Raw genomic sequence first — 25,598 nt, forward strand, 5'->3', positions numbered from 1 at the left:
GCTTTTCATTTTAATAGCTCTTGCCTGAACTAGTTATGTCATTGGGCGCAAGTGGAAGGTAACAAGAGCGAGGCTGTGAGTCTGCTGTTGACAAAGCACCGATTCACCTCCCCTGACACGAGAAGGCCTGGACCGTGCCTCCCCCGGCCCAGCCAGTAGCTGCCCACTGGCCCATGTGGGCTGTGCGTGTTGGTGGGGTCTGTGGGAGGCTTGGGGGTGACCGTGTGGTTGCTGGCCCTGCTGGGGGCTGACCGTGGCCCTCCCCCTCCCTGAGCGTCCGACACCAGGGACTACGGAAAATGGACTCAGACTCCGTCCTTGGCACTGATACCTGGGGAGCGGGCCTCGTCTCTCGCCCCTCGGCGTCCCCGGCAAGAGCAAGGACTCCAGGCCTGTGTTTTCTGCCAAAGCCTTCGGCCCTGCGTCACCACACTTAGGGGCAGATAGCTGCCGCCTCACAGTCGTGCTCTGCAGGCCCCACGTCTGCACGGTGTAGCCTGAGCTGGTTCCACAGATGCCCCCACAGAGCCTTCCTGGGAGAGAGCCGGCTCGGGGGGAGCCGCTCATTCCCGCGTCCCAGACGTGAGCTCCCGGGATGTGCTCCAAGCCGTTGGCTTCTTTCCAGGGCTTTTGGTGGCTGAGCCCTTCCTTTAAGGCCCGCTCTCCTTGCGTCCCTGACATGGGCCCCAGTCCTTAGGTGGCTAGTTAGAAGCTCAGATCTCTGGGCCCCACCACAGACCTTTGGAGCCCCCGACACTGGAATGGACTGAGAAAACAGAGGCAGTCAGGGCCGTGGAGGCCACACGAATAGCCTGGGGAGCCCTGGTTGGAACAGTCCCACCCCTGTTGGAAATCCCACCCTTGCTGGGAACAGTATGACTGCTGGAGCGTCCGTCCTGTCCCCTCCAGTGGCCGCGGGGCACCAACTAGGTGGTCAGTGGATGAAGCTGAGGGACCAGCACCCCTCCGGGGACCCCCAGCTGCTCCCCCTGCTCAGGAACTGCTCCCGTGTGAGGCTGCCCCTGGAGTGTGCCTTCGCTGCCTGGAGGGGCGAGACCGAAACCTTTGCAGGCTGGAGCGGAGGAGTCCCGTGTGTCTCCAGATACAGAAAGTGAGCCCACAAGGGCTGCTTGCTGTGGGCGCAGGCCTGGGTCCGGCAGCACGGAGAGACTTTCCCGCGGGGCCACGTGACTCCCCCAGAGCTGCTCTGCCCTCTGCCCTTGAGCCCTGCCTGCCCTGTTCACTCCCGGTCTCTGCTCTCGGCCCGCAGGCTTCATCATCTACTTTGGCTACGGTCTGTGGCACAGCGAGGAGGCGTCCCTGGCCGCCGAGCAAGCAAGGACTCCTGACGGCAATCTGGACCATTGCAAGTGACACACAGCCCCGCCCCCAGAGGTGGCAGCAGCCCTGAGGGATGCCCGCAGAGGTCCGGGAGCACCTCGCTCTCTCCACCAGTGCATCAGGACCCCCCCCCCCCCCGCATCCAAGCCCCACCGCAGCAGAAGGTGCAGCTACTTGAAACACAGCCTCGGCCCACAGCCCGTGTGTCTTGCACAGACTTGCCCCGTGGCAGGTGGCACCAGGTCCCAGTCACCTCTCTCAGCAACCCGGCTGGGGCCATTTGGCTGTGGTTTCCACTGTGTCTCCTGACATCCCTCTGAACAAAGAGAACAGCTCCCGTCCTCGCCGGCTCTGTGTCCGTGCTGCTGCGGCCACAGAATGGCGGCCACCTTTTCTCGTCACCTTGGGAGTCCAGGCCCCCCCACCCGGGACCGCTCTGGCACTGAACACGTGCATACTCCACACTTTCCGCAGCCACCTCCCTGCTCAACCCTGATGGCCGACCGTACACGCAGGAGGAGTCCCCCAGACAGTGCGTCCCCAGTAGTGCTCCCCCCGGAGCCAAAGGACAGCTTAGAAAGGAGAAGCAGGACTGGTTTCCTTCTCCCACTCCTGTCCTCTGTGCTTCCAGAAGGGGTTGTGAGGAACGTGAGCCCTCCCTCACTTCCTCTTCCTGGCACCGGCTCTGCCCCGACAGCTGACGGAACCCGGCCCGCTCCATGGTGGCACCGAGGCCCTCGCGGGAACCAGGCGGAAGGACCGAGGGCTGGCCGGCTCCGTTCCTCACGCCTGAGCACAGGGCCCTCCGCCAGCTGTACTCCCTCCGGGCCCAGGCCAGTTCTTGCTGCTTCTGGCGTCTTGCACGAAGGCGGCGTGTCCCGAGCAACCCGAACGTGACGCTGCGCTTACGTAGGCCTGGCCTGAGATCAGCAGAGCTTAGAGCGCTGTTCTCTGTGGGTCTCTGTCAAGTGCTGACTCCCTCCCTCTGGCGCGTGCGGGTCGGTTTCTCGAGTGTTGCCAGGCTCCCAAGGCAGGCGTCCACTCCTCCTGACGCGACGGTGGCCGGTCCTCCCAGCTGCTTCTGGCCCCTGAGGTGATCTCTTTGGCCCTTCTCTTCTCTGTAATCAAGCTGAGTCCCGTTAGCATCTGTGAATCGCTCCAAATTAAGTTGGCGCTTAGTATTAACTTGGAAAATGGCCAAATATTTACTCGGTGTGGGGTCCGCGCGTGAGAATTTGGGGTCCTGTTGCTGTCCCTGTCGTGTATCTGTTGTCCACAAGCTGCAGGTTTGTATATGGGTTTGTAGCCCGGGCGCGGACCTCCTGTCTCCGTAAGTTTTAAGCTGGAGAGCCAGCTGGGGTCCCTGTACGCAGCGTGCCCCCTCCCACGCACTGGAGCACTCCATGGCTCACACACTTCTTGCCGATAGGAGCCTGAGGAAACATGAGCCCTGATTCCATCTTCCTTCCCATTCGAGTGTGGCTCAGGAGCCAGAAGGGCTCCCTGTTGATGGCAGGTGAGGGACACAGGCATGTGGATCCCCCGGAAAATGTAAATGCTGCTTTTGAAGCCCAGACTCCCATTTCTTCCCCTTCTGGCCTTTGACACAAATATGGTAGAACGAAGCCTGATAAATCGGCGGCACTTGTCTCCTCTCCCTCGGTGGCTCCTTGAAGAGAATTGCAGGAATTCACGAAGTGGCCAGGTGGCAGGGTCAGTCGGTGGGGGGTGGCGGCCCGCCTCTGCTCTAGGCCCCAGTCGCCTTGCCGGAAGCTTTATTCTAAATTATCGTTTGTGAATGTTACAGAGGGAGGGGCCTAAGAGCCCAAAGTGTGGGTTTCCAAAGAAAGATATTTAAATTTATGTAGATTGGTGCTGTACAATATTTTGATAAATATTAACTTATTTTGTTGGGGTTCTTCTTGTCTGCTGTCTTTTAGGGTTTGTTAGCTATTTGTTTGCTTGATTCGTCTGTTGTTTTTCCACATAGGCAAAGAGAACTTGAGGGAAAGAGAGTGCCCAAGACGGAAGGCGGAGGGAAGAGAAAAAAAATTTTTTTTTAACTTTAATTTCTCTTTCTGAAATGTCTGTGCAAGAGAGCACACAACAGACTGTGTATACAGTTGACGTTTCAGCTGGCATCGTGGATCGTTCTAGCAACCGACAAGGTGTGTTTGCCTGATAACAGACAACATGCCGCGGGGTGAGGGCCTCCTGGCGCGTGAGTCTCCCCCTTCCTCACCCCAAAGCCGGAAAGTGCCTCAGCAAGGCTCACCCGCGCGGTGGTGAAAAGCCCCCGCTGCCTCCCTGTCAGGGCCAGGAGCCTGCCTCCCGTTTAGGACAGGACACCTGAGGGGGCATGGATAAATAGTTGGCGAGGTCACCGCGCTTCTGTTGAGAGTAGCTTCTGTGCGGTTGCCAGAGCTTTCCTCTCCTGTACACGAGGACGGTGATGTCGCGAGTGCCGTTTGGGGTAAGCCTCCCCCGTGTGGACAGGCTTTTTCTTACCCCAGCCTTCATGCCTTCTCCGCAAATACACACACACACACACACACACACACAGGCAAGAAATAACCACCAGAAGCGCCCGACAGTTGGCCTTCCCCCCCCCACCCCCACCCCCACCTCCCCAGTCCAAGCAAGACTGATTCTCAGTGTCCTGGCTTGGCCACTATTTTCCTACATCATCAGAAATCCCACACTTCTAGAGATGCCCTTCGGGGACGTTGTGTCTGCTTTTATCTGTGGCCCAGCCCCAAACAACCCACGTTGGAAAGACCCTTTTGTGTTGAGTAAGCAGCCCTTCCTGCCTCCCGTGGTCCCCCCGCCCTACGTGTTCTCACGACCCCGTGAAGACTCACAAGAAGCGAGCCGTGGAGCCCCAGGACCTCTGCTGAAGAGCAAGGGGCCGCCGGGGAGGCAGTCGGGCTCCGTGGGTGGGGGAGGCCGAGCCTGCTTCCAGGAGGACCGTCAGCAGAAGATTGGGCCTCTGCACACGCCTCAGCCTGCCCCACCGGCTCACACCCCTCAGCCCAACTCTGGGCCCCGTTTGTTTTTCCAAGCCAATAGCGGGGAGCGATAGGGCCATCTTTCCCAAGCTGTTTCGGAAGGACTGCTGAACTGATACTGTTGCCAGAGCCCCTCGGCCCCCTGACTCGTGGTTTTGCTCCACTGAGTCACCTCTGTCAGGACATGGTCCCAGGTGCTGGTGCTGTGGTTCGGGTATCACAGCCCCCCTGCCTGCCACGTGTCCACAGGTGACCGCACCGCGGTGGGGGCTTCACCCACCCCGAGCTCCTCAGGCCCTGGCCCACTCCCGTGTGCACACCCGGACGAGGCACCTGGCGGTCGTTCGTGGGGCTTCCTGCGTAGCTGTGGCCGCGACCTGGGCTCTGCTGTCTCCCCGCCCCTCCGTCCCTGCCATCCCCACCACTGAGCAGGTGTTCTGAATTGACTGAGGTTGGCAGTCTGCCCAGGATGGCCCCGAGCCTGACACCGGTATAGCACAGGGGCAGAATCTGGGCTCTTTGGGGGCGTGTGGGCATGCCTCGTAAAGGCCCCACCTGACTAGGTGGGCTTGTGGGCATTTCAGGGGCCTCGCCAACCTGCTGGCTCTGTGCCAGGACCCATCTTCTGGATTCACGTGTCCTGCTTTCACACATCTAGTACGAGCCGATTGCTCTGTCGGCTCCCTAGGGCCATCTCCGTGCCAGGCCCCGTCCCCGAGGAGTTCTGGCACGGATGGAGAAGTGTTTCCAGGCACGTCGGCACTCTGCCGGACACAGGTGTGTGACGCTTGTGTGCGGAACTGTTACAGAGTTACCAGCAGATGGAACTGAATACATGTTACGTATATTTGTCACGTATAATTTAAGATAGGTGTTTGCCATCATCACGAGAGTATTGTAAGTAAGGCTCCTTAGGGAGAGTGAGAGACCTTTTGTTGGACTCTTGTGGACTTTTTTTTGGTATGAAGTGCTTTATCCAGTGGTGCAAGAGGATGCACTCCGTATTTCATCATCAGAGTTATGATGCCTAATGGGTTTGTAAGGCAAAAAAAAAAAAAAAAAAAAAAAAGTCAACTGACTTTGATACTATATTCATCACTAGAATCCAGAGTGTTTATGTGCCTGTCGCTTCATTGAGCGGCAGTGCTCTCTTTCAAGAGGGACAGGGACCAGCCAAGGGTCTCAGGGCACAGTTATCAAGGACCCCTCCTGGATCACCCTGTAAGTGTGTTGAACTGCCGGCTGAAAAACCCACATGAAATAAAGACCTTGGCTGTGAAGTCCAGATTGAATTTCTCAGGGTATGAGCATGTCCCACAGGGTCAGGAAGATGCGCTAAGACTTTGTTAAATTATTAACAAGGTATATGACTTTGTGTTTCTTGATGACAGACTTTTTTCTTTTTTAAAGTTTGGGATTTATTTTCCCGTTTGAGAAGTTGTAATATATGTATTTAAAATAAGTTTCCCGCTTAAGTTGTGCCTTTCAGCGTCGATGGATCTAAGAAGCACAGAGGGTGATGATCCTGGTGAGGGCTGGTTTATTATCAAACCTGAAGAGCTGTGGTTTCTCCAGTAAACTTTTTCTTCTCCTGAACGTGCAGCCGTTGTTAAAAGAATTGTGTTTCTCATTCTGTAAATTGTATAATGTTTTTTGCTTGTTTGATGTTCTATTTTTCTAATAGTTTTCTTATAGTTTCTTACAATTGTGATACTAGATTAAGATTCTGACACCCAACTGCAAAGCAGCCTGTCTCTGCTGGCCCCTCCTGGTTTTATTTTAAGGACAAGCATATAGGTCATCCATCACCTTTAAAAAAAAAATGTGAAACTCTGCTCTGTATCCCATTTTTGCTGACAACACTGTATGTTGACAACCTTCTACTATATGTTGTAAAATCAAACTATTTTGTGGTACATTATCTCATGCTTCTGCAAACTCTAATAAATTCTGTCTACGGCTACAGCGTGTTCTCAAGCATTGTGGCCGCTCCTGGCTGGGTCCCCAAGCCTGGCAGTGCCCCATAGAGAGTTCCAGATCTCGCCCTTTGCTTCTTGAGTCTTTTCCCGGTTCCCTACAGCCGGATGTTGTAATGCCCCGTTTTCCTTCGGCCATTTGGTGGAAAGCCTCATTCCAGGAAACAGCACCTCAACCAGGGAATTCCCCCCGCCCCAGCACTCATTTAGGATCCCCTGCGGCTATCTCCCCACCTCCCACTCTTTCCAGACTTGGCTTGCGTTTGGGCGGGGAAGGCTTCCCACCAAGGTTTCCGCCAGCCCGGGCGTAAAGCCGCTCATCAGCCCAAGCACTTGGCGCCAATGTGGCCCAACCGCCTTGCATTGCGCACCTTAGCCCGGCGCTTCCCAGGAACTGCCCCTTTCCCCCCCGTTCCCCCCCTGAGGAAGGAAGCATTTGCTTGCACAGGAGACAGATTCGGTCCACTGGCCTTAACTCTCAGACACTACGATGCAATGATTTGGTGATCACGCTGGGAGGTGTGTTGCCCGGGGAAGACAAGGCCCGGCCTTGGCATCTTCTCAGCGGACACCCTGCACCCTAGGAGAGGAAGGGCCAGGGGGCCGCTGCTGGTTTCACATTAGGATCTGGCCGCAAGACCCCCGGACCATCTCGGGCCCCATCCGCCACACGGCGCACCAGGCCACGGAGCTTGGACCTTGCGCGGCATCCCCGCTCCGCACCCGGGGGTGTGCAGTGTGGCCCGGCCGCGGGCAGGCGGGAGTCCCCTTGGTCGTCCCCCGGGCGACTCCCGGCGAGCGATCTCTCCGTCAAAGGCTCTGCTGACAGCTTGCGGACGCCGGGGAGCGCCGCGCGGCAGCGCCCCGCGGTCCCGCACCCGGCGAAGGTCACGTGGGCCGGTCCCTTCCGGCTCCTTTACGCCACCGCCGCCGAGAGGCCGCCCCCGGGAGCGCCAGGCGGAGCCCCGTTCCCGCGGCGCCGCAGCGCCACCTAGCGGCCGGCACGGCGCGGGGCGAGCGGCCCGAGGAGTCCCCAGCCGGGCGTCAGTCGTTTCGCAGGAAAGCCTGAGCCCACAGGGGATTCCAACTCGGGACGCCTGAGGGGGAGCCCCCTGGAGCAAGCCGTGCCTCGCACGGTTTGGTTACGAGACGCTTCCGGCGAATCGAAAGCCGCCTCCGAACAGCTGGGCACCGGCAGCCACGAGGAAGCCTCCCGAACTCCTCGCCGGCCTCCAGCTTGCGGGGGAGGGCGGGGGGGGGGGGCGCGGCCGCCTATTCCAGCGCGGCCCTGCTCGGCCACCGAACAGAGCCGGCGACGGCTGGGCCACCAACCGTGGGCCGCCCTGTCCGCCCCTCTTCCGAAGGGAATAGTTTCGTCTTACAGAGTGCGGCTGCCCCGCGAGCCGGAGACGCCGCTGTTGACGACAGTGCCACGTGGCGGGGGGAGGGGGTGGGGGTGGCGGAAGTGTCGCTGCGTCCGGCACCTAAATCGCGGTGGCTCCGTGGAGGTTTCAGATTCTACTCCTTGGAACGATGACGTTCCGAGCGCCTGCTTAGATGGCAGCCCCCTGCAGGGTGGCGGGAGAGGGGGGACCGGGACACGACCCTGCCACATTAGTGTGGGTGCAGTTAACCCAAGAGACCACTGTGCGCACAGCAGGGGGGGCGGCCCGTGCAGGGGCAGCGTGCTGTGCTCGGGGATCTGGGAGTGTGGGTGCTCCTGGCAGGCGGCCGGGGGGGGGGGGGGGGGGGCGGGGCGGGCAGGACGCACAGAACGCCTGGCGGGGGCCCTCGGTCACGTGCAGCCCGGTGGTCCCAGCTGAGAGCCGCGCATCACCCGACCCCCCGCCCCCCACCTCGTGGTGCCCACACTGGCAAAACTTGCGGATGTGGTGGTGAGGGAGGCCAAATGCACCTGCCCTTCCCCAGCACGTCTAACCTCCAGGCTGAGCGGGAAGAATGGGCCCCCGGCTGTCCTGCCGTTGCCTCCAGGAGTTTAAGAGAAGCCACCTGGCTTTTAAATAAGTGACTCAGCAAACCTCAGTGAATTAACTCCGTCTTCACAACGGGGACAGCTTACCAGCCTTTCATGATTTTTTTTTTTTTTAAGTATTGGACCCAAAGTCTCCGGGACTCTGACTCTCGATGATCCCAGAGGCAATGACAGGGTGTGGTCCTCGAGTCGTCGCTTGGTGGCCGGCCACTGATGCTCCACGATGCAGCACCAGGCGCGGAAACAGCGTGCAGCTCCCACCGGCAGGTGCGAAGTATCCAGCTCTGAGGTTTCTACCCGACGTGAGCTCTTCCATCCCTCCCTTCTCTGAGATGATCCATTTTTTCCTTTGCTTACCTCATGTGTAGGGGCAAGGACACTGGGGAAGTGGTTATTCTGAAAGGGGAGGACCCAAGACACCCCGGAGGAAACTAACAGGTTAGGACCGGTTGACAAGTACCATCGTTAATAAATAGGCAGTTGTCCTCAACAGTCTGGAAGCACGGGTGACCCCGAGGGGACCTGTGGTGTCCCTCTCAGGTCTCTGAGTGACTCGGGATGGATCACTGCAAAAAGTCTCTGGTTCAGCAACTGTTCGGGAGAGCAGACTCGAAGTCTCTCTAAATAGCTGTCCCTGCCACATGCCCTGCAAAACCTCCACGGGGAGCTGGCCTACCCGGGGGGGCTCCCTTGTAATCCCAAGAAGGGGGGAGGCCCCCGTGGACACTCCGGGGTCCGGCTGGCCAGCCTGAGGCCGGGGGATGGTGGGGGCAGGCGCTTTCAGGTTGAAATGAGAGTGTCCTGGCTGCCCTCGGGATGTTGCAGGGAGAGCTGCAGAACTTTCCGGGGTCCTGTGTCCCGCCCCCACCCCCTTGGGGGAAGAAAGCCCAGGATAGGGAATTGCTGTAGCTGTGGACATTGCCACTCAAGGGAAAGGTCAGTGATGATCCAGATAAAACTGGTTGGGATTTAGGACACATCAAACCGTCTGTGGGGTGGAAACATACCCCTGTCTGGGTCTGAATTTGAAATCGATGCTGAGGGGGACTATATACTCAATTTTTTGTGTCCCTTTCCAACCCACTCCAGCCCCCCCCCCCCCCCCCCCCCCAGCCCACCGAAGATGGCCTTGCAGAGCAGAGCCTCCGAGCTCTCTCAAGTCCAGGGCAGGGCTGCTGGAGATCGGGGCTGGGAGACAGCTGTGGGCACCCTGCACCTGCTGCGTCCGGGGAGAGGGGCTCTCGGTGACAGTCAGCTGACCCTGGCACACGCCGAAAAGGAACCCAGCCTGCGAAACACCTCCCTGCCTCCCTGCCTTGGATCCCCGGCCTGAATTTCCTGAAGCCTGAGAGGGCTAACGGTTACATCAAGTGCATGTCACAGAAGGTCCCTCAAGTTAATTTTAATATGCTTCAAACACAAATATGCAACACAGAAACTGGAGGGGCCAGATAAATAGCGTGTGGCCCCATCAAATACTCAGCAAGTGTGCCAGCCCGTCAGCCCCCTCCCCTCCCCTGACACCGCACCCACCCCCCCCCAGAACCTCATCCCACTTGTGGTGGGCGGGGGTGGGTGCAAGGGCACGGACATGTCTCCTGAACACCGGGAAGAGGCTGGTGAGGTTTGGTGGGTATGAGGCAGGCGGGGAAGGCTGCAGCATCCGTATGTGGAAACCATTCCAGCCTGGGAGGGGGCGCCGGGGGGACTTCCATGTCAGAGGTCCAAGTCCTAATGGGTGGGAGGGATGGGGTGGGGGGGGGACGGGGCACAGCGGCTGCCGCCCCCCGCATTTCAGGATAGGAGCGACACGTGACGGGCGTCCGGGAGGAAGGAAGGAGGCCAGAGCAACGTGGGAATTCGCTCAAGTACCCGAGGTCGGGGCCGGTTAGGGCAAAGCTCTAGTCCACCTAGCGAGGGATTACTTAGTTCTAACGTCTCTACAACTTTGCAGTAGGCTACCACGCCGTCTGTCGCACGTTCTAATGGAACACTGAAACGCGTGTTGCCGTGTAACTGCCGTGTTTAGCAGGTGTCGTGATGGAAGCAGTTCCTGACTGGCAGCGCAGGGCTGCTGAACCGTCCTCTGCAGGTGGCACCTGCTAATAGAATAAATAATTGTGTCTTTCGTCAACGTGGCAGGATCTACTCTAACGGAATGCCCAACTCAATATCACAACATCATGCAGAGCCACCAAAGGAAAAAAGAAATGTTTCTTCAATGGGGATCCATCGTGTGGGTCCCTAGGATGGGCAGAGACCCTTGGAGGTTTGCGAGAAAGGAGATGTAGCCGAGGCCAGCCAGCCTCGACTCATGCAAGGACCGCGACGGGCCTGTCTTCAGGCGGGCCGCGTGCGTGCCGAGCAGGTCCCCCCACCCCCACCCCGCAGGCCATCTCTTCCCGGCCCGGAGCATCCCTGCGTGAGTCTGCTGGCCTGGGGCAGGCTCAGAGGCAGCCCTGTGCTCGGGACGATTTTGAGGGGCCATTGGGAGAAAGCGCGGGGTCTTTGTCACCAGCGGGAACCAAAGGCATCAGTGCCGTCACCGTATCGACCGTCAAAACTACGTCTTTCTTTGTGTATTCTGCTCCTATACCTCCATAGCACTTACGGGGACAGCTTGCACGGTCTAAGTCTACCGATTCCGAGATGCATGCCAGTCCAGGAGCCAGGACCGCTGGCTGGCGGTTTCATGGGCTCCTCCATTGGGAAGAACCTCCTGGGCCTAAGAAGGGACCGCCGTCGGCTGTGGTACTGCTTGGTCGTCCGGCAGAAAACACGCCTGGCTTTGCGGGAGGTCATGTGATGGTCTAGCACAGCTTGGAACGGATCCCCCAGGATGGAAGGGCTGGCTTTCTGGAAGCTCCTGCCAGAACCCCTGAGCCACCTCAATGAACAGTGAGGGGGTTGAGTTACAGAACCGAAGGTTGCCTATGACGTGGGGGCCCAGGGTCCCGTTTCGGTGGGTTGACCCTTTATGGAATCGCATGAGAGCAAACGACACGGGGTGCCAGAGGACGCTTTCCTACTCTGTGCTCAGTCAAGATACAGATCGTACTAGCGGTGCTCCTTCCTGAGGATGGAGTGCGGATGGTCTTGGCCAACTCCAAGGCCATCCTCCCCCTCACTCTAGAAGGTCAGGCTCTTCCACATTTTCCCAAGGGTGCAAGAGCGTGACGACGGATTCCAAGATGCCGCTTGGGTAAAAAGCCAAACTCGTGTTTACGAGACTGTAGATGAGCCACTGTCATGAGCGCCGTCCACGAGAAAAGCCAAACCCCCGAGGGGCTCCCCCCACCCCAACCCTTCGCCACTCACGACAGGAGTAGTGATAGTTAAAACTTGTGAATGGGATAATAGTGACCTCACATCATGTTGACTACGAAGCTGACTGTTCCGAAGGCAGTTACCGCTCACAGATCGCTGGTGTTTGTGTTAGAGGACCACTTGGTGGTAGGTTGCAAGGCGCTTCTTCTCTGTATCTTTTTTTTTTTTTTCCTTTTTCTATTTTGGGTAGAAATATTCCTGGGAAGCTAGATAGAAATGCATTTTCATTTCCCAATAATTCTTAGGCACAAGTTAGAAAACTGCTGACCTTCACCAAAATATGTCAGCACTTCGTGTTATAAAAAATGCAATTCAGAACCGCTGCATGTGTATATACGTGTATCTAAATATACACACAGGTCGGTGCAGTACACAAGGATTATTCAATGTATATTCAAAACTGAGCTATTTGTAGCTAACCTGAAATTCTGCAGTGAGAGTTCATTGCTCGGGAACAACTGGAGTTTCTTTCTTTCTTTTGGCTCTAACTACGGTCAAACGTTTGCACATCAGACACTACCGTTTACGCTTTCCTAAGCGCCAACGCCAGGACAGTCTTACAAGAGGATCGGAAGAGGACTTGGCTTAGAATGCAGCTAGGCAGCTACTGAGCATGCGTGCAGGGCCAGCCCCGGGCCGGCCCCTGGTCAATTCTCCCTCCAGGTAGGAGCCCTGGGTGGACAGGAGCCACGGCTCCCGCAGGCGGCGTGGCGGCGGCGTCATCTGGGCGTCGTGCTGACTCTGGCGGGAGAGGAGGGCCCCGAGGAGGAGCCGCGGTAAACAGGGGATGTGGGGGACAGTTTAACCGGGCTGGTCGGGTCCCCGGTTTGGAGCTTCCACAGCAGCTCTTCGTTGGTTCGGCTCAGTCTCTTCTTCTCCTGGGTTTCTTTCTCCACGTATTCCTGGAGATTGGCATTTTCCTCCGACAGTTGTCTGCGGGAAGAGAGTAGGAAACGATCAAGTGGCGATCACGCCGGAAGGCACCTACCTTGAGATCCGCCAGGCCAGTGGGTTTGAGGCAAGCGAGGGGGCTGTATGCGGGGGGACAGGGACAAGGGGGACCACGGTGACCAAGAACCTCGGGTTGAAACGTGAGTTCCGCTCATCCCACGGACACGTCTGTTCCCAGAGTCTCTCCGTCGACACCCGGTCGGCTCCCAGTCCCTCTGCCCGGTCAGGGGGAGGCGCTGGCTGTCCGGCGGACAGAGCAGATGCCAAGCCAGAAGAGGACGGGAGAGGAGTGGGGGGCTGGTGTGGGCGCGCCGCCCAGGAGGCTCACAGACAGTGGCGACCGACAAGGACAGCACAGGGACGGTGCTGTCGGCCTCGGAGCAAATCTCGGCCTCCCTGCCCCTGGCCTGGGTCTCCAGGAGAGCAACCTGCCTTCCCTTTTCCCTTGCTGCAAATGCTCGGTGCGTCGGCCTGCCTGCTGGGCTAGGCGCCCTCGAGGACAGGGGCCACAGCCTTCTTGAGTCCCCGGCGTCCAGCCTGGGCCCTGGCCACAGCAGACGCTCCGTGAACGTCTGCTGACGAGGGACGCCTGATGGAGAATGAATGGATGCGGTCTGTGCCATCTGCCATGAAGTGTGAGTTGCTTGCTCTGTGGCATTAAAAACTGACGGTGCCTTTGAGGACCTGACCGGGATAAGGACCCAGCTGTTTTGCAGCTGGCTGGACTGAGCCTGGGAAGTCACCTCGCTCGCGTAAGGCCCGGACTTGCTCTTTGGACCGGGGTGCCTTTGTGATTTGCAGGGGAGGCACGGGGCTGCCCCGGGCGGGGAGGAGGCTCTGGCTCCCCCCACCCCCGCCCCTCCCCTGCTCAGGCTGTCAGCAGTGGGGTCTTGCCGCCCCTGCTGGAGGGGAGGCCACAGACCTGCTCCCTGCAGTCTCCCCCGTGAGCTTCTGCGGTGGTAATGAAATGCCAGCACCAGGAGCTCAGCTGTGGACACTGTGTGTGCGTGCGTGTGTGTGTGTTTCATGTGTTCTTTTCTTTTCTCTTCTTTTCTTTTCTTTTCTTTTCTTTTTTAATGTTTTTATTTTTGAGACAGAGAGAGACCGTGAGCAGGGGAGGGGCAGAGAGAGAGGGAGACACAGGATCCGAAGCAGGCTCCAGGCTCTGAGCCATCAGCACAGAGCCCGACTCGGGGCTCAAACCCACGGACTGTGAGATCATGACCTGAGCCGAAGTCGGCCGCCTAACCGACTGAGCCACCCAGGCGCCCCCATGTTTCGTGCGTACTGACTGTTCTGTCCACCAGCCAGACGCTCCCCTGTCTCCCTCCCTCTCCTTGGGCCTCCCTGTTCCCCAGGACACGCCAATATTGAAATTAGACCAGAGAACGACCCTACAGTGGCCTCTAAGTGTTCAAGCGAAAGGGAGAGTAACACATTTCTCACTTGAAGTCAAAAGGGTAGCGAGGAAGGCACGTTGAAAGCCTCGACAGGCTGAGAGCTGGGGCCTCTTGCGTCAAATGGGCAGCCAAGTTGTGAGTGCAAAGGGAAGGTTCTTGAAGGGACATTAGAAGGGACACCCCAGTGAACACAAATGATAGGAAAGTGAAACGGCCTTCTTGCTGATGTGGAGAAAGTGTGGGTGGTCCGAATAAAAGATCAGACCAGCTGCAACATCCCCTTAAGCCGAAGCCTACTCCAGAGCAAGGCTCTAACTCCCTTCAATTCTGTGAAAGCAGAGAGAGGTGAGAAAGCTGTAGAAAAAGAGTCTGAAGCTATGGAGGTGGGTTCATGAGGCTTATGAAGGAAGCCATTGCCATAACCTAGAAGTTCAAGGTGAAGCAGCAAGTGTTGGTGCAGCAAGTTACCCAGAAGGTCTGGCTAAGATAATTCATGAAGGTGGCTACACTGCACAACAGGTTTTCAGGGTAGACAAAAGAGCCTTCTGTGGGCAGAGGATGCCATCGAGGACTTTCACAGCCAGAGAGGAGAAGTCAGTGCCTGGCTTCAAAGAACAGATGACGTGCTCGTAAGAGGCTAACGCAGCTGACGACCCGAGTTGAAGCCAGCGCTCACGGACCATCCCGAAAATCCTGGGGCCCTTCAGAATCATGCTAAATCCACTCTGTGCTTTATAAATGGAACAGCAAAGCCTGGATGACAGCACATCTGTTTACAACACGGTTTACTGAATATTTGAAGCCCACTATTGAGATCTGCCCCTCAGAAAAATGATTCCTTTCAAAATATTACTGCTCGTTGACGATGCGCTTGGTCACCCAAGAGCTCTGATGGAGATGTCGAACAAGATTAATGTTGTTTCCGTGCCTGCTACCACAACATCCATTCTGCAGCCCATGGATCAAGAAGTCATTTTGACTTTCAAGTCTTATTCTTGAAGAAATGCGTTTGGTAAGCCTATAGCTGCCATAGGGAGTGATTCCTCTGACAGATCTGGGCAAAATCAGTTGAAAACCTTCTGGAAAGGATTCACCATTCTAGATGTCATTAAGAACATTCACGAGTCATGGGAAGGGGTCAAAATATCAACATGCACAGGCGTTTGGAAGACGTTGATTCCCACCCTCGGGATGACTTTGGCGGGGGGGTCAGGACGTCAGTGGAGGCAGTCGCTGCGGATGCGGTGGAAACAGCGAGAGAACCAGAACTAGAAGCGGGGCCTGAAGGTGGACGGTGTTGCCGCGATCTCGTGATAGGACGTGATCGGGTGAGGACTGCTTCTCGAGGCTGAGCAAGGAACGTGGTTTCTCGAGATGGACTCTGCTCCTGCCGAAGATGCTGTGAAGCTTGTTGAAGCGACAAGGGATTTGGAATATTACACAAACTTGGTAGATAAAGCAGCAGCAGGATTTGAGAGGACTAACTCCAGTTTTGAAAGAAGTTCTACTGTAGGTGAAATGCTATCAAACAGCATCACAGGCTACAGAGCAGTCGTTCGTGAAAGGAAGAGTCCATCAAGGGGGCAAAATTCACTGTCGTCTTAAGAAACTGCCACGGCCACCCCAGCCTCCAGGAAGCCCACCCTGATCGGTCAGCGGCCATCAACATTGAGGCAAGACCCTCTGCCAGCAAAAAGATTCTGAGTCACTGAAACTTTAGATGATGGTTTGCATTTTTTGGCAATAAAGTATTTTTAAGGTAAGGCATGTCCGTTGGGTTTTTAGACACAATGGTATTTCACACTTAACAGATTACAGGAGAGTGTAAACTTCCCTTTTATACGGACTGGGAAACCACTCATTTGGGGAAAATTCATTTGGCTGCTTCCCTGCGACACTTGCTGTCTTGGGGTGGTCTGGAACTGAAACTACAGTATCTCCGAGGTATGCCTATAACCTCCTGCTGGCCGACCGAGCCCCAACCCTGCTTTACTCCACATCCTTCCTGGAGAGTTGGAGCACCTCCGAGCAGGGGACTGAGAGGGGAACACTATTACCCAGAACAGCTAGCTGCATTCGGCTACACGGCTTCCCTCTGGCTTCTGCACCCCCCCCTGTCCGCTGGCCGGGCGGCCCAGGAGAATGGCTCAGTGGCCGAGGGCCCCCCACAGGTCTGCCCAGCTCCGCTCAGGGGCTGCTTAGGTGGTTCTTCTCCTTTGCCTGGGGACGCTCAGCTGGCAGTTCTCTCCAAAACGCCCAGAAAGGAACCTTCCACCTCCCAGCTGCGTTGGAGACCCCTGCCACGCATTTCTGCCGATTTCGCTCGTTTCCCCCAAGGCGGGGACAACCGAGATGCAGACCCAGGGCACAGGCCGGGTGGCAGACGTGGTGGTGTGTTTTGTCCTTCTCTTCATACGGGAAAGGCCGAGAGCCTGCGTGGGGAAGGCCTCACAGCTCGGAGGAGTGAGGCAAATTGGATGCTGGGACAAAAACAGAGCCCTCAAAGAAGTGCTACGGCAAAGCCACTTTGTAGGTGACACGTGCTTTAGGAAGCTCACACAGCCGGGCCCCCCTACCTTGTGACAACGGTGTTCTGGTCGATCCTTGCTTTGAGGTCTTCGTTCTGCTGCTGGAGAACCTGGATCTTTTCTTCTAGAATAATGTTCTTTTCCGCCTATAAAAGACGCAGTGTTAAGAGGTTCTCAGCAAGGCTTCTGGGCTTTGGTTGTCAAGAACAGTGCTTGGCAGACTGCAGTTTGCGATGCCTTAGTGATTACAGAATCAGGTTAGAGGGATGTGAGCAGCCTGTGCCTTTTAAACAGAACAGGACAGAAAATACCAGAGTGCAAACCATACGTAGTAATAAAACTATTATTGTTACACATATTTTAGATATAAACATTTTTTTACCTCTACTGTGCACATGTGTGCGTACATCAGGTTCCCGTGTAGAATACATTTCTCGTGGGGAGTGTCCCTGCTGTCAGAGGGGAGCTGCGAACACCGCTGGGACCTAGGGTGGCTGACGGGTCCCCGGGTTCTTCCTGACGGGTCAACTGCACTACATCACAATCCCTGGCCCGGCGTGTTTGCACAGTATGACATTCTGAATTAACGGAGGGGTGGGAATACAAATGGCGCGGATGCATTTTTTCCTTCTGAGGGTCCGGGCAGCCAGGAACCCAAAGCCCGAGACTGGCTCGGTACATTATCAGAAACTAACGCCATCGATGGTCAGTATCACCCTGCAACTTACACCTTTTTCTCTGTCCGTGTGTCCCCCCAGGGCCCTGCTGAAGTACAGTTCCATTCTAAGATAAATTCAGAAATAAATTTTGTTTTGAAAAGAAAATGACAAATTCACCGCTGGGTAGTTGATCTCGGAAGAGAACGGTCACCCTCCCACGAACAGGGCTGGGCGTCAGAGCCAACGGGCTGGGCTCTGTCGTAGCTCTTTAGTCAGGCCCTTGCCTTCAGCCTGCATCTGTGCTCCCAAGGAATGGGAAGTGACTAAACTGGTCTTTTTTTTTTTTTTAATGCTGAAAGGTTTCTGCAAGGAGAAGTCACGCATGCTGGCAGAATGCCTGGCACATGGCTAAGAACAGCCAAATAAACCCCGAGGCTTGTGGGTGACCAGACAACTGAATGCGGATGGCCCAGCCTGGGGGCGGAGGGTCGTGGGTCTCCGCCTGAGCCGGGCTGCATGGCACGGCTCAGAAGGGCAGGGCTCTGACATTGCTGGGAAGCTCCGTGTGGTCACCATCACCCAGGATGCTGGCTGTGGACAGTCCCACCCCAGTCTGCCCCCATCCTACGCCATACAGCGAGAGACACCTCACAAAGCAGAAGTGCTAGAAAGAGAGGACATGATGGCCGAATACGGCACGTGGTCCTAGATCAGCCCCTGGTGTGGGAAAAGCAGCGGCAAGGGATATCTCAGAGACAAACAGGGACAAACGTTCAAAGGTAAGATGAGATGATCCATCACCGAGACGGCAAGTTAAAGGTCTGCTCGCTGGAAGAGAGCAGGATATGACCATCTGCACGTGGCGGGGGGGGGCACACCGTACAGAGCAAAAACTCTGGAAAGCGTTAGCCGTGGCTGGAAAGACATCTTAATCTCCTTATTTGCGTCTATCTTATAATTTTTTATAATGCACGTATTTTCTTTCTGCAGCGTCAAAGTTAATTTTGAATATAGCAATCAAAAAGGAAGAACATCGGTCTGAGACCCCGAGGCCAACCTCCACCTCCAGACGGTGTCTCCTTGGAAGCACGCTGCTCTGCTTAGTGACTCTGACGACTGTCTCCAGCTCCAGCCCTTGTATGACCCTTGTGCCTGCAGGGGAGGGGAGTGAGCTCTGGGGCGCTCTGTTTCTCCAGCGGGCCCCTTTGCCAGTTCCAAGGCAACCGGGCTGAAGGGGGAGGCAGAGGGCCTCGAGGGCAGGGACGGGAGCCCTGGGGTCAGGGCTCCCGCCCGGGCGGGCCACTTACGGGCTCTGGGTGAGATACACCCCCTTCCTATACATCTGCATATACGTCTGTGAAATGAGGCTCCTGACAACACCCGCTCCAGTGGGTCGCTCCAGTGGGTGGAAGAACCAACATATGGAAAGTGCTCTGCTCAGTCTGGCCACCCATCCTCCCAGGGAGGAGGGAGGAAGCAGCACTCCCCCAGGGCAGGAAGGCCGGATGGGGGGCTGGAGACAGGCCATCAGGAGGGCTCCCAGTTGCACAGAATGAAGCCACTTCAGTTCCCTTATTAGAACTCCTGGCTTCCCAGGGGCGCCTGGGTGGCTCGGACGGTTGAGCGTCCGACTTCGGCTCAGGGTGTATGATCTCGCGGTTTGTGAGTCGGGCTCACTGCTATCAGCACAGAGCCTGCTTTGGATTCTCTGTTCCCCTCTCTCTCTGCCCCTGCCCGCCCCCTCAAAAAAAAAATACATATTTACATATACATATGTACATATACACACACACACACACACACACACACACACACATATATATTAAATAAAAGAAACTCCTGGCTTCCTAAGAAAGGCCTGGAGACCAACCGTGGCGTTTCTGCTCAGGTGTAAGCAAGGGACAGGGAAGGGCCCACCGTCTGCAGGCTGTGAATCCATGATGCCAGTAAGGCATACCATTCAGGTGACTGGAACTCTCCCAAGGACGCAGGCCGACTCACCAGTTTTTCTAGCTCAATGATCTTCTTTTCCTGCTGGTGTATTTGCTGATTCTTCATCTCTAATACCTGCTTCAAACTCTTCATGTCTTCTTCCAAGTGCTGATAGGGAGCCAGTGCAATCTACAGCGGCAGAGAGCGAGAGCCGGTCACCGGCGGTCCCAGCACAGCCCAGTATGCACCGGTGCCGTGAACCCGGTTAAATCTGGCCTTCCATAACAAGCTTCCCAGGAGGCCCCGGAGTGTCAGCATGGGCGCATTCACGGCCTTCCTTGATACAGACGCCCGCTGCTCTCCCCCTGGAAATGCCAGGAGAGACCCAGCTCTCCGGGGAATGAGAGAGGTAAGGCCATCATCCACTGACCAGCCCGGAGGCTGGGATGGTTGGAGGCTGCCAGCCCATCCCCCAAAGGGAGCTCATGGAGGAAAAAGAGCAAACTCGACATTGACTTTTAACATTGGCCCAGACCACTTCATTCAGCAGACAGGTCAGGAGTCACAGGTCTCCCCTGTGTCCACGGGGAGTTGGGGGTGTGTGTGAGGGAGGGATTCTTGCATAGGAAGTCAGCAAAGTGGTTCTGAAAGCAGAAAAGGCATTTCAGAAAAACAAATGCTAGAGTAAGGTTGCCAAGAGGTAATAACTCAACAACAAAATACCGGACATTGAGTTAAGGTTGAATTCCAGATACACCACCTTTTTTTTTTTTTTTAAGTGTCAGTATCACATGGGATGTATTTATGTTAAAAAAAAAAATTCACTTATTTATAATTCACATTACACTGGGCGTCATATATGTTATCTGGCGACCCTCCATCAGAGGGAAGGAGTTTTGCCAGCTTTTCTGGAAAAAACTCCCCTCAAGGTACCAACGCAGCCATCGGGGGTACCTCCTGTGCGGGCCTAAAGGACAGCTGGGGGCGAACGAGTGGAGGGGTGGGTCCCAGCCGGGGGGGGGGGGGGGGGGGCGGGCAGAGAGCTCCCAGGCGGGGTGGAGCCCAGCTCAGGGACAGTGGCTGCGGTGTGGAATCTGGCAAGAAAATCATGCCAACGGAGAACCCCACAGCCGTCCCCTGTGTCAGGACAGAGGCGTTGACGGGGACGTGCCCCGGCCAGCTGTCGCTCCAGCAGTGGATCGACACAGAGGTCCTGTCACCGGGGGAGACTGCAGAGGTGACTCCTGGCGGGGGGGGGGGGCGCCCCGTGGGAGCCGCAAGGCCGGTCGGCGTGGGGAGGGGGGAGGGTATGACTACCTCCAGCTGTTCCTCGGCGTTCTTCCTCAGGGCCTCCTCAAAGCGTCTGGCCCGGTCCCGCAGAGACTGGCTCTGGAAGGTCAGCATGTGTACCTGGTCCTGCGAGGCATGACAAGAAGGCCAGCTTGGTCCGCCAGCTTGGTCACGGCCCGGGGAAGCCGTGAGGCAACGGCCACCCCGCCGGGCCGCAAGGTGGAGGCCGCTTGGATTGCCTGTCCCACGTGGTAAGAGGGGGGTCACGTGGCACCCATGCTGCACATGAAGGGTCCCGACCCCGGGGGAGAACTTGGGGGCCGGCAGCCTGACTCCGAGCACCTCCCAAGATGAGAACACTGCCCCTCGTCCCCAAATAAGGAGCCTGTTGGCGGGAGGCATTTCGTGATTTAATATCTGAATTCATTATTAAGCTATTATTAATTACTTAATATCTGATTCAATGATCTGATTTAGTATCACAGAGGCAAACTACCACCAGAGGGAGGCATCTAGTCCCTGACTTTAGGAAGAACAAGATACCCACCTCAACGGAGAGCTGCCCTCGTTTCTACACCATTGAACCATCCTTGACCTTCACCGTCTGCCTGAGACCCCTCCTCCCACCACCAAACGCACTAATTTCGGGGTCAAGGCTCGAGTCCCGCCAATTCCACCGGCGTAATGTTCCTGGGGTCCGCAAGCTCTCCTGGTCCCTGTCCCTGAAGTTCAGCCACGCGCTGGGCCCTTTCCTGCACCCGGCGTCTGGGGTAGGACCCTTCTGCCTTCAAGGTGGAGTCAGGGGGAGCCTTCGAAAGCACAAACCCGACCCCGTCACCCCCTCCGTGTAAAACCCCACTGGCATCAAGATGAAGCACGGACTTTACACAGTGTCCGTGCATCTTCCGAACAGCCTTTCTTGTCTCCCGGCTCGCTCAGATCTCACTGCCCCCTCCAGCCCCGCCTTTCGTTCCAGCTCTCCCACCAGCGGTGCCTCCACTGGCCAGCCCCCTCTCCTGCTCTGCTCGCTTCTGGCCTCCTCCCCTTGGCCTTCCTGGGCCTCAGGGCCGGATTGCACGTCCCTGGCATGGGCTGCTGTGTGGGCGGAGTCTTTTCCCCTGTGGAGAGCCTCTCCCTGGCTGGACCAAGGCTCCCGGCCCCCGGCTGTCAGGGCAGATGCGACTACACTCAACCTCGCTTGCAACCCCAGCCTGAGCACGGCAGGCGAGCAAAGGGTGCAGGGCAGTGGGCTTTCTCGCGGTGCCCCAGCGCAGCGAGCGACGGGGCCTCGTCCACGCAGCGTATCCCAAGATACTCTGCCCAGTGACGCCGCTTCTGTAACATTAAAACACAGGGACTAGGGTCTCCCCAAGGAACTCTGCCAGCATGAGAAGTGACCTCACCCCACTGATACGAAGAGCTAGGTATTGTAAATGATATAATTCCACATGAAAATACCGTAACGTAGGAAACGCTGGCTTGACTGCTTTCTTCATTTCGCCAGAGGACCCTGTTTTACAAACCATCTTTGGCGGCTTCCTTTTCCATTTTTTGTGTTTTTTTTTTTTGGTTTCCAGTTATTTCCAATTTCATTTTTAAGGCATAAAAGCCCCCACGGTGCCATTAAATGCAAATGCTGGTCCATTCGAGCAATATAGTTATCAGTGGGAGTCTGTACCCACAGGAGCTGGTGAGTGGAGATCACAGCCCCGGGCAAACCCGGCTGGGCCCTGGCACACAGCCATTGGGCAGCCCGGTCACCTTCTAGAACATGCCTCTAAAAATGTACCGCTACGTGGCTCCTATCCCAAACCCGTCTGCGCTGTCGGAGGAAGCATTTCTTTCAAGTCTCTCCCCGTCCGTTAAAAAAACAAAACCGTGAAAAGACGCATCAGGCAAACGCCACTTAGGATAGATCTAAAATGTCAAACTGTGTATTTTCTGCCTTCTTCACCATTACTCAAAACAGATCGCCAGGCACACAACGGTGCCACAGCAATCAGACAGAACGGACTATCTTTCAACTTGGGTTCGCTCCTTTTTGTCCAGCTAAGAGGCAGAAAGGCCCAGCACGGTGACCTGGTGACCTGGCCCAGCACGGGCCACTCAGGAGTTAACCAATGGCATGATAATAATAACAGTAAATGCAGCAATGCTTTAAACTATTATAATAGCAATAGCCACTATTGTTTTTGTATTTTATTTTTTTTAACGCTTATTTATTTTTGAGAGACAGAGCACGAGAAGGAGAGGGAGACACAGAATCCGAAGCAGGCTCCAGGCTCCGAGCTGTCGGCACAGAGACCGACGCGGGACTCGAACTCACAAACTGTGAGATCGTGACCTGAGCCGAAGTCAGACACTCAACTGACTAAGCCACCCGGGCGCCCCTAATAGCTGCTACTTTTTAGCATTTACCTTGAACCCACCTCATGTTAGACACTTTACATACATCATTTCCCTTAATCTGCTCACACCTTGGGGGAGGTCTTATTATCATCCCCATTTTACAGATGAGGAAAGTAAGGTTTACAGAGCTTATGTAACTGTCCACAATTTCAAAGCTAGTAAGAGGGGGTACAGTGGGGATTTAAACTGAAAGCTCCAATCTCTTGCCCCAGACCTGGTTCTCTAGCCACCAGTAGCCCAAAAAGGGGGGCTCGACAATTCCATCCTCTTTGCACCAAATAATCTCCAGCCCAAATGAAATCTGCCCATGGAGAATCACAAGTAAAATACGCGTAATTCATGACGGTTTAATGTCAGCAGCAGCGTGAGGACCCACATATGAAACTAAACTCTCAATTCTTTCTGGTTGTGGACTGGATGGGGTTTTTGTTACATCACAGTATGGTCCTGGTTTGTGCACCTTAGGGGGCGTGCACCTGATGGTGTGGGATGCGGGGTACCCGAAGGCAGTTTGGGGTTCGCGTGCCGAGGATAAGCCGCGTGACGACCGCGCAGGCGACCATCGATGGATCGATGAGTCGGGGGTCGGCTTGCAGCAGGCGGTTTCCCATTTTAACTTCTGAACAGAATGCTCAGTAGTTGTGAGACTGGCTATCTGCACAATCCTGGATGCTCTTCTTGGGGGGCAGGCTCTGGTCAATGAACATTGCCAGGGGAAAGCGCGCCATCAAGGAAGCAAAATCCCCACCTTTGTGTTGCGGTTTTGGTAATCACCTCCCACAATTTCCCCACGTGAGTGTCCCTAATATTTAACAAGTAATCTGGTTGTGATGGTTGGGAAGGGAAGCAGGGCCACCGACCTCACCCCTGCTTCCCAGGCAGCTCTGCCCTAGGGCAGGGGGTGGCCGGGGTCTCTAGAAGGCAGGAGGGAGATGCACGTAGTCTGGGAGACCCTTCATTCTCCCGCAGAGATCAGCAGGAAGCCAGGCGGCTCCCTGGCCTCGGAGACCCACATTTTCTGCAGGTTGGTGGTGGAAGGCAAAGAAGGTTCTTTTCATCTCACCCACTTCCAGGTGATTAAAGTCCCTTCGATAATTCCCAGAACATGTCCTATGATATCTATCCTTCACAACGGGATACCGTTACCCCATTCCCACTGCCTGGAATACTGTCCTCAAGCACTCCCTTCTCCTCAGACACAGCTCAGGTCAGACCATGGCAAGTGGGGACCATCATCTCAGAACCTCTGTGGCGCTCACTAATGGTAGTATTCACTGGGTGTAAGTATTTACCTTTTGTGTTGTCTGTCACTGTTCGGGTCACAGCTGTCTGAGTGGACAGTGACTTCCCAAAGGGCAGGGCATATGTCTCATTTACTTCTACATCCCGATGCTTAGCACAGGATCCTGTACACAGTAGGTGCTAGATAAATGTCTGTGGACAGGCATAATGACACCGCCATCATCGTGAGACCAGAGTGAAGAGAATGAATACTGGGGCACCCGGGTGGCTCAGCTGGTTAAGGGTCCGACTCTTGACTTCGGCTCACATCATGATCTCACGGTTCATGAGATCTGCGCTGACAGCGTGGAGCCTGTTTGGGATTCCCTCTCTCTCTCTCTCTCTCTCTCTCTCTCTCTGTCCCTCCCCTTACTCCCTCACACTCTCTCTCTCAAAACAAATAAACTTTAAGAACAAATGCACCTTTAAGAGAATGAATATTAACCTGTAATGACAGCCGCAGCTTTTCAAAATTTTCTTCCAATTCTTTCTTTTCAAGCTCATGGGCAGACATCAGTTCTGGAGAGAAGAGGTCAAACAGTTAATGTGGTCTCTTGAAAAAGATCAAACAAGACCCCGACAGACTCAGGTAAATAAGGGACACTGGTATATAGCAGGCTGAAGCCTAAACAGACTTCTCCATTATTTTGAAACGATATGCAGTCCCATTTAGAAGACAGCGAAAGAAGGAGCAGGGGAATAGGACAAAGAAAGACAAAGAGGGAAAGAGCAAAGAAACGAACGAGGGAAGCAAACAGCACAGTCGTGCTCGTGAACACACGTCCCCATACACGTGCGTACACACACGCACCATAAACGCACGTGCGCACGAAACACACACACACTCACACACACACACACACACACACACACACACACACACACACGATTCCTACAACCTGCTTTACCACCACCCTGGCCAAGTTGGATTCTTCACGCACAGTACTCATTGATTCTCCAAGCTTTCCTGGGCCATACTCTGGAAACCACCGATCTCTAGGATTTGCTTGAGCAAAGATTCAACATTAAGAAGCTCAGACAGAAGGAAGGACTAATTGGACTGGTTCCTGTCAGACAGTATGGAACAATTCTGTCCCGTGAAAAGTGTCATTCTGGTAATAAGTTGCAAGTTAGGCAGAAAGAGATGTCATGTAAGAGTTATTAAGCGAATGGATTCTATTTTCCTCCAGATGGAAAGAATCTTATTAGCTGGGTGAAGCGCATCTCATTCTGGCCACACAAGCAATTTGTTTTCATGTTATAACTGCAGTGAGGAAAGGTCTCATTAATCAGCCAGGAGCACATGCTCAGAACAGGAGAGCACTGGAGGCCAGCAATTATCATTCGGGCTGGCATGAGCTGCAATTAGGAAAGACTTTGTGGTTTCCATTGACCCAAATCTTTTAAGTAATGATGGCAAAAGCCTCTAAGAAATCTAGTTGTTTATAGCTGAAATTTGCATTCGGGGGGGGGGGGGGACGTCTGTGCTGATTTCATTGATAT

At 55.4% G+C, this 25,598-nt stretch overlaps 2 protein-coding genes across 8 annotated transcripts in view; one reads left to right on the forward strand and one right to left on the reverse strand.

The window, feature by feature from the left end:
• Window positions 1-6,312, forward strand: part of SLC7A1 (solute carrier family 7 member 1) — an 80,729-nt gene extending 74,417 nt beyond the window's left edge. For all 5 annotated transcript variants that reach the window (XM_058688707.1, XM_058688704.1, XM_058688711.1 and 2 more), the window contains exon 13: window positions 1,271-6,312. In XM_058688707.1, the coding sequence (XP_058544690.1) occupies window positions 1,271-1,374 (104 nt within the window). In that variant the 3' untranslated portion in view covers window positions 1,375-6,312. The remainder of the gene's footprint in view (window positions 1-1,270) is intronic.
• Window positions 6,313-11,967: 5,655 nt separating this feature from the next.
• MTUS2 (microtubule associated scaffold protein 2) overlaps window positions 11,968-25,598 on the reverse strand; it is a 373,877-nt gene continuing 360,246 nt past the window's right edge. For all 3 annotated transcript variants that reach the window (XM_058688745.1, XM_058688736.1, XM_058688750.1), the window contains 5 exons: window positions 24,541-24,614; window positions 20,433-20,531; window positions 19,185-19,304; window positions 16,573-16,670; window positions 11,968-12,578 (listed from right to left, as the gene is read on the reverse strand). In XM_058688745.1, the coding sequence (XP_058544728.1) occupies window positions 12,365-12,578; window positions 16,573-16,670; window positions 19,185-19,304; window positions 20,433-20,531; window positions 24,541-24,614 (605 nt within the window). In that variant the 3' untranslated portion in view covers window positions 11,968-12,364. The remainder of the gene's footprint in view (window positions 12,579-16,572; window positions 16,671-19,184; window positions 19,305-20,432; window positions 20,532-24,540; window positions 24,615-25,598) is intronic.

This window comes from Neofelis nebulosa, chromosome 1, assembly GCF_028018385.1.
Source record: "Neofelis nebulosa isolate mNeoNeb1 chromosome 1, mNeoNeb1.pri, whole genome shotgun sequence".
Classification (NCBI taxonomy): domain Eukaryota; kingdom Metazoa; phylum Chordata; class Mammalia; order Carnivora; family Felidae; genus Neofelis; species Neofelis nebulosa.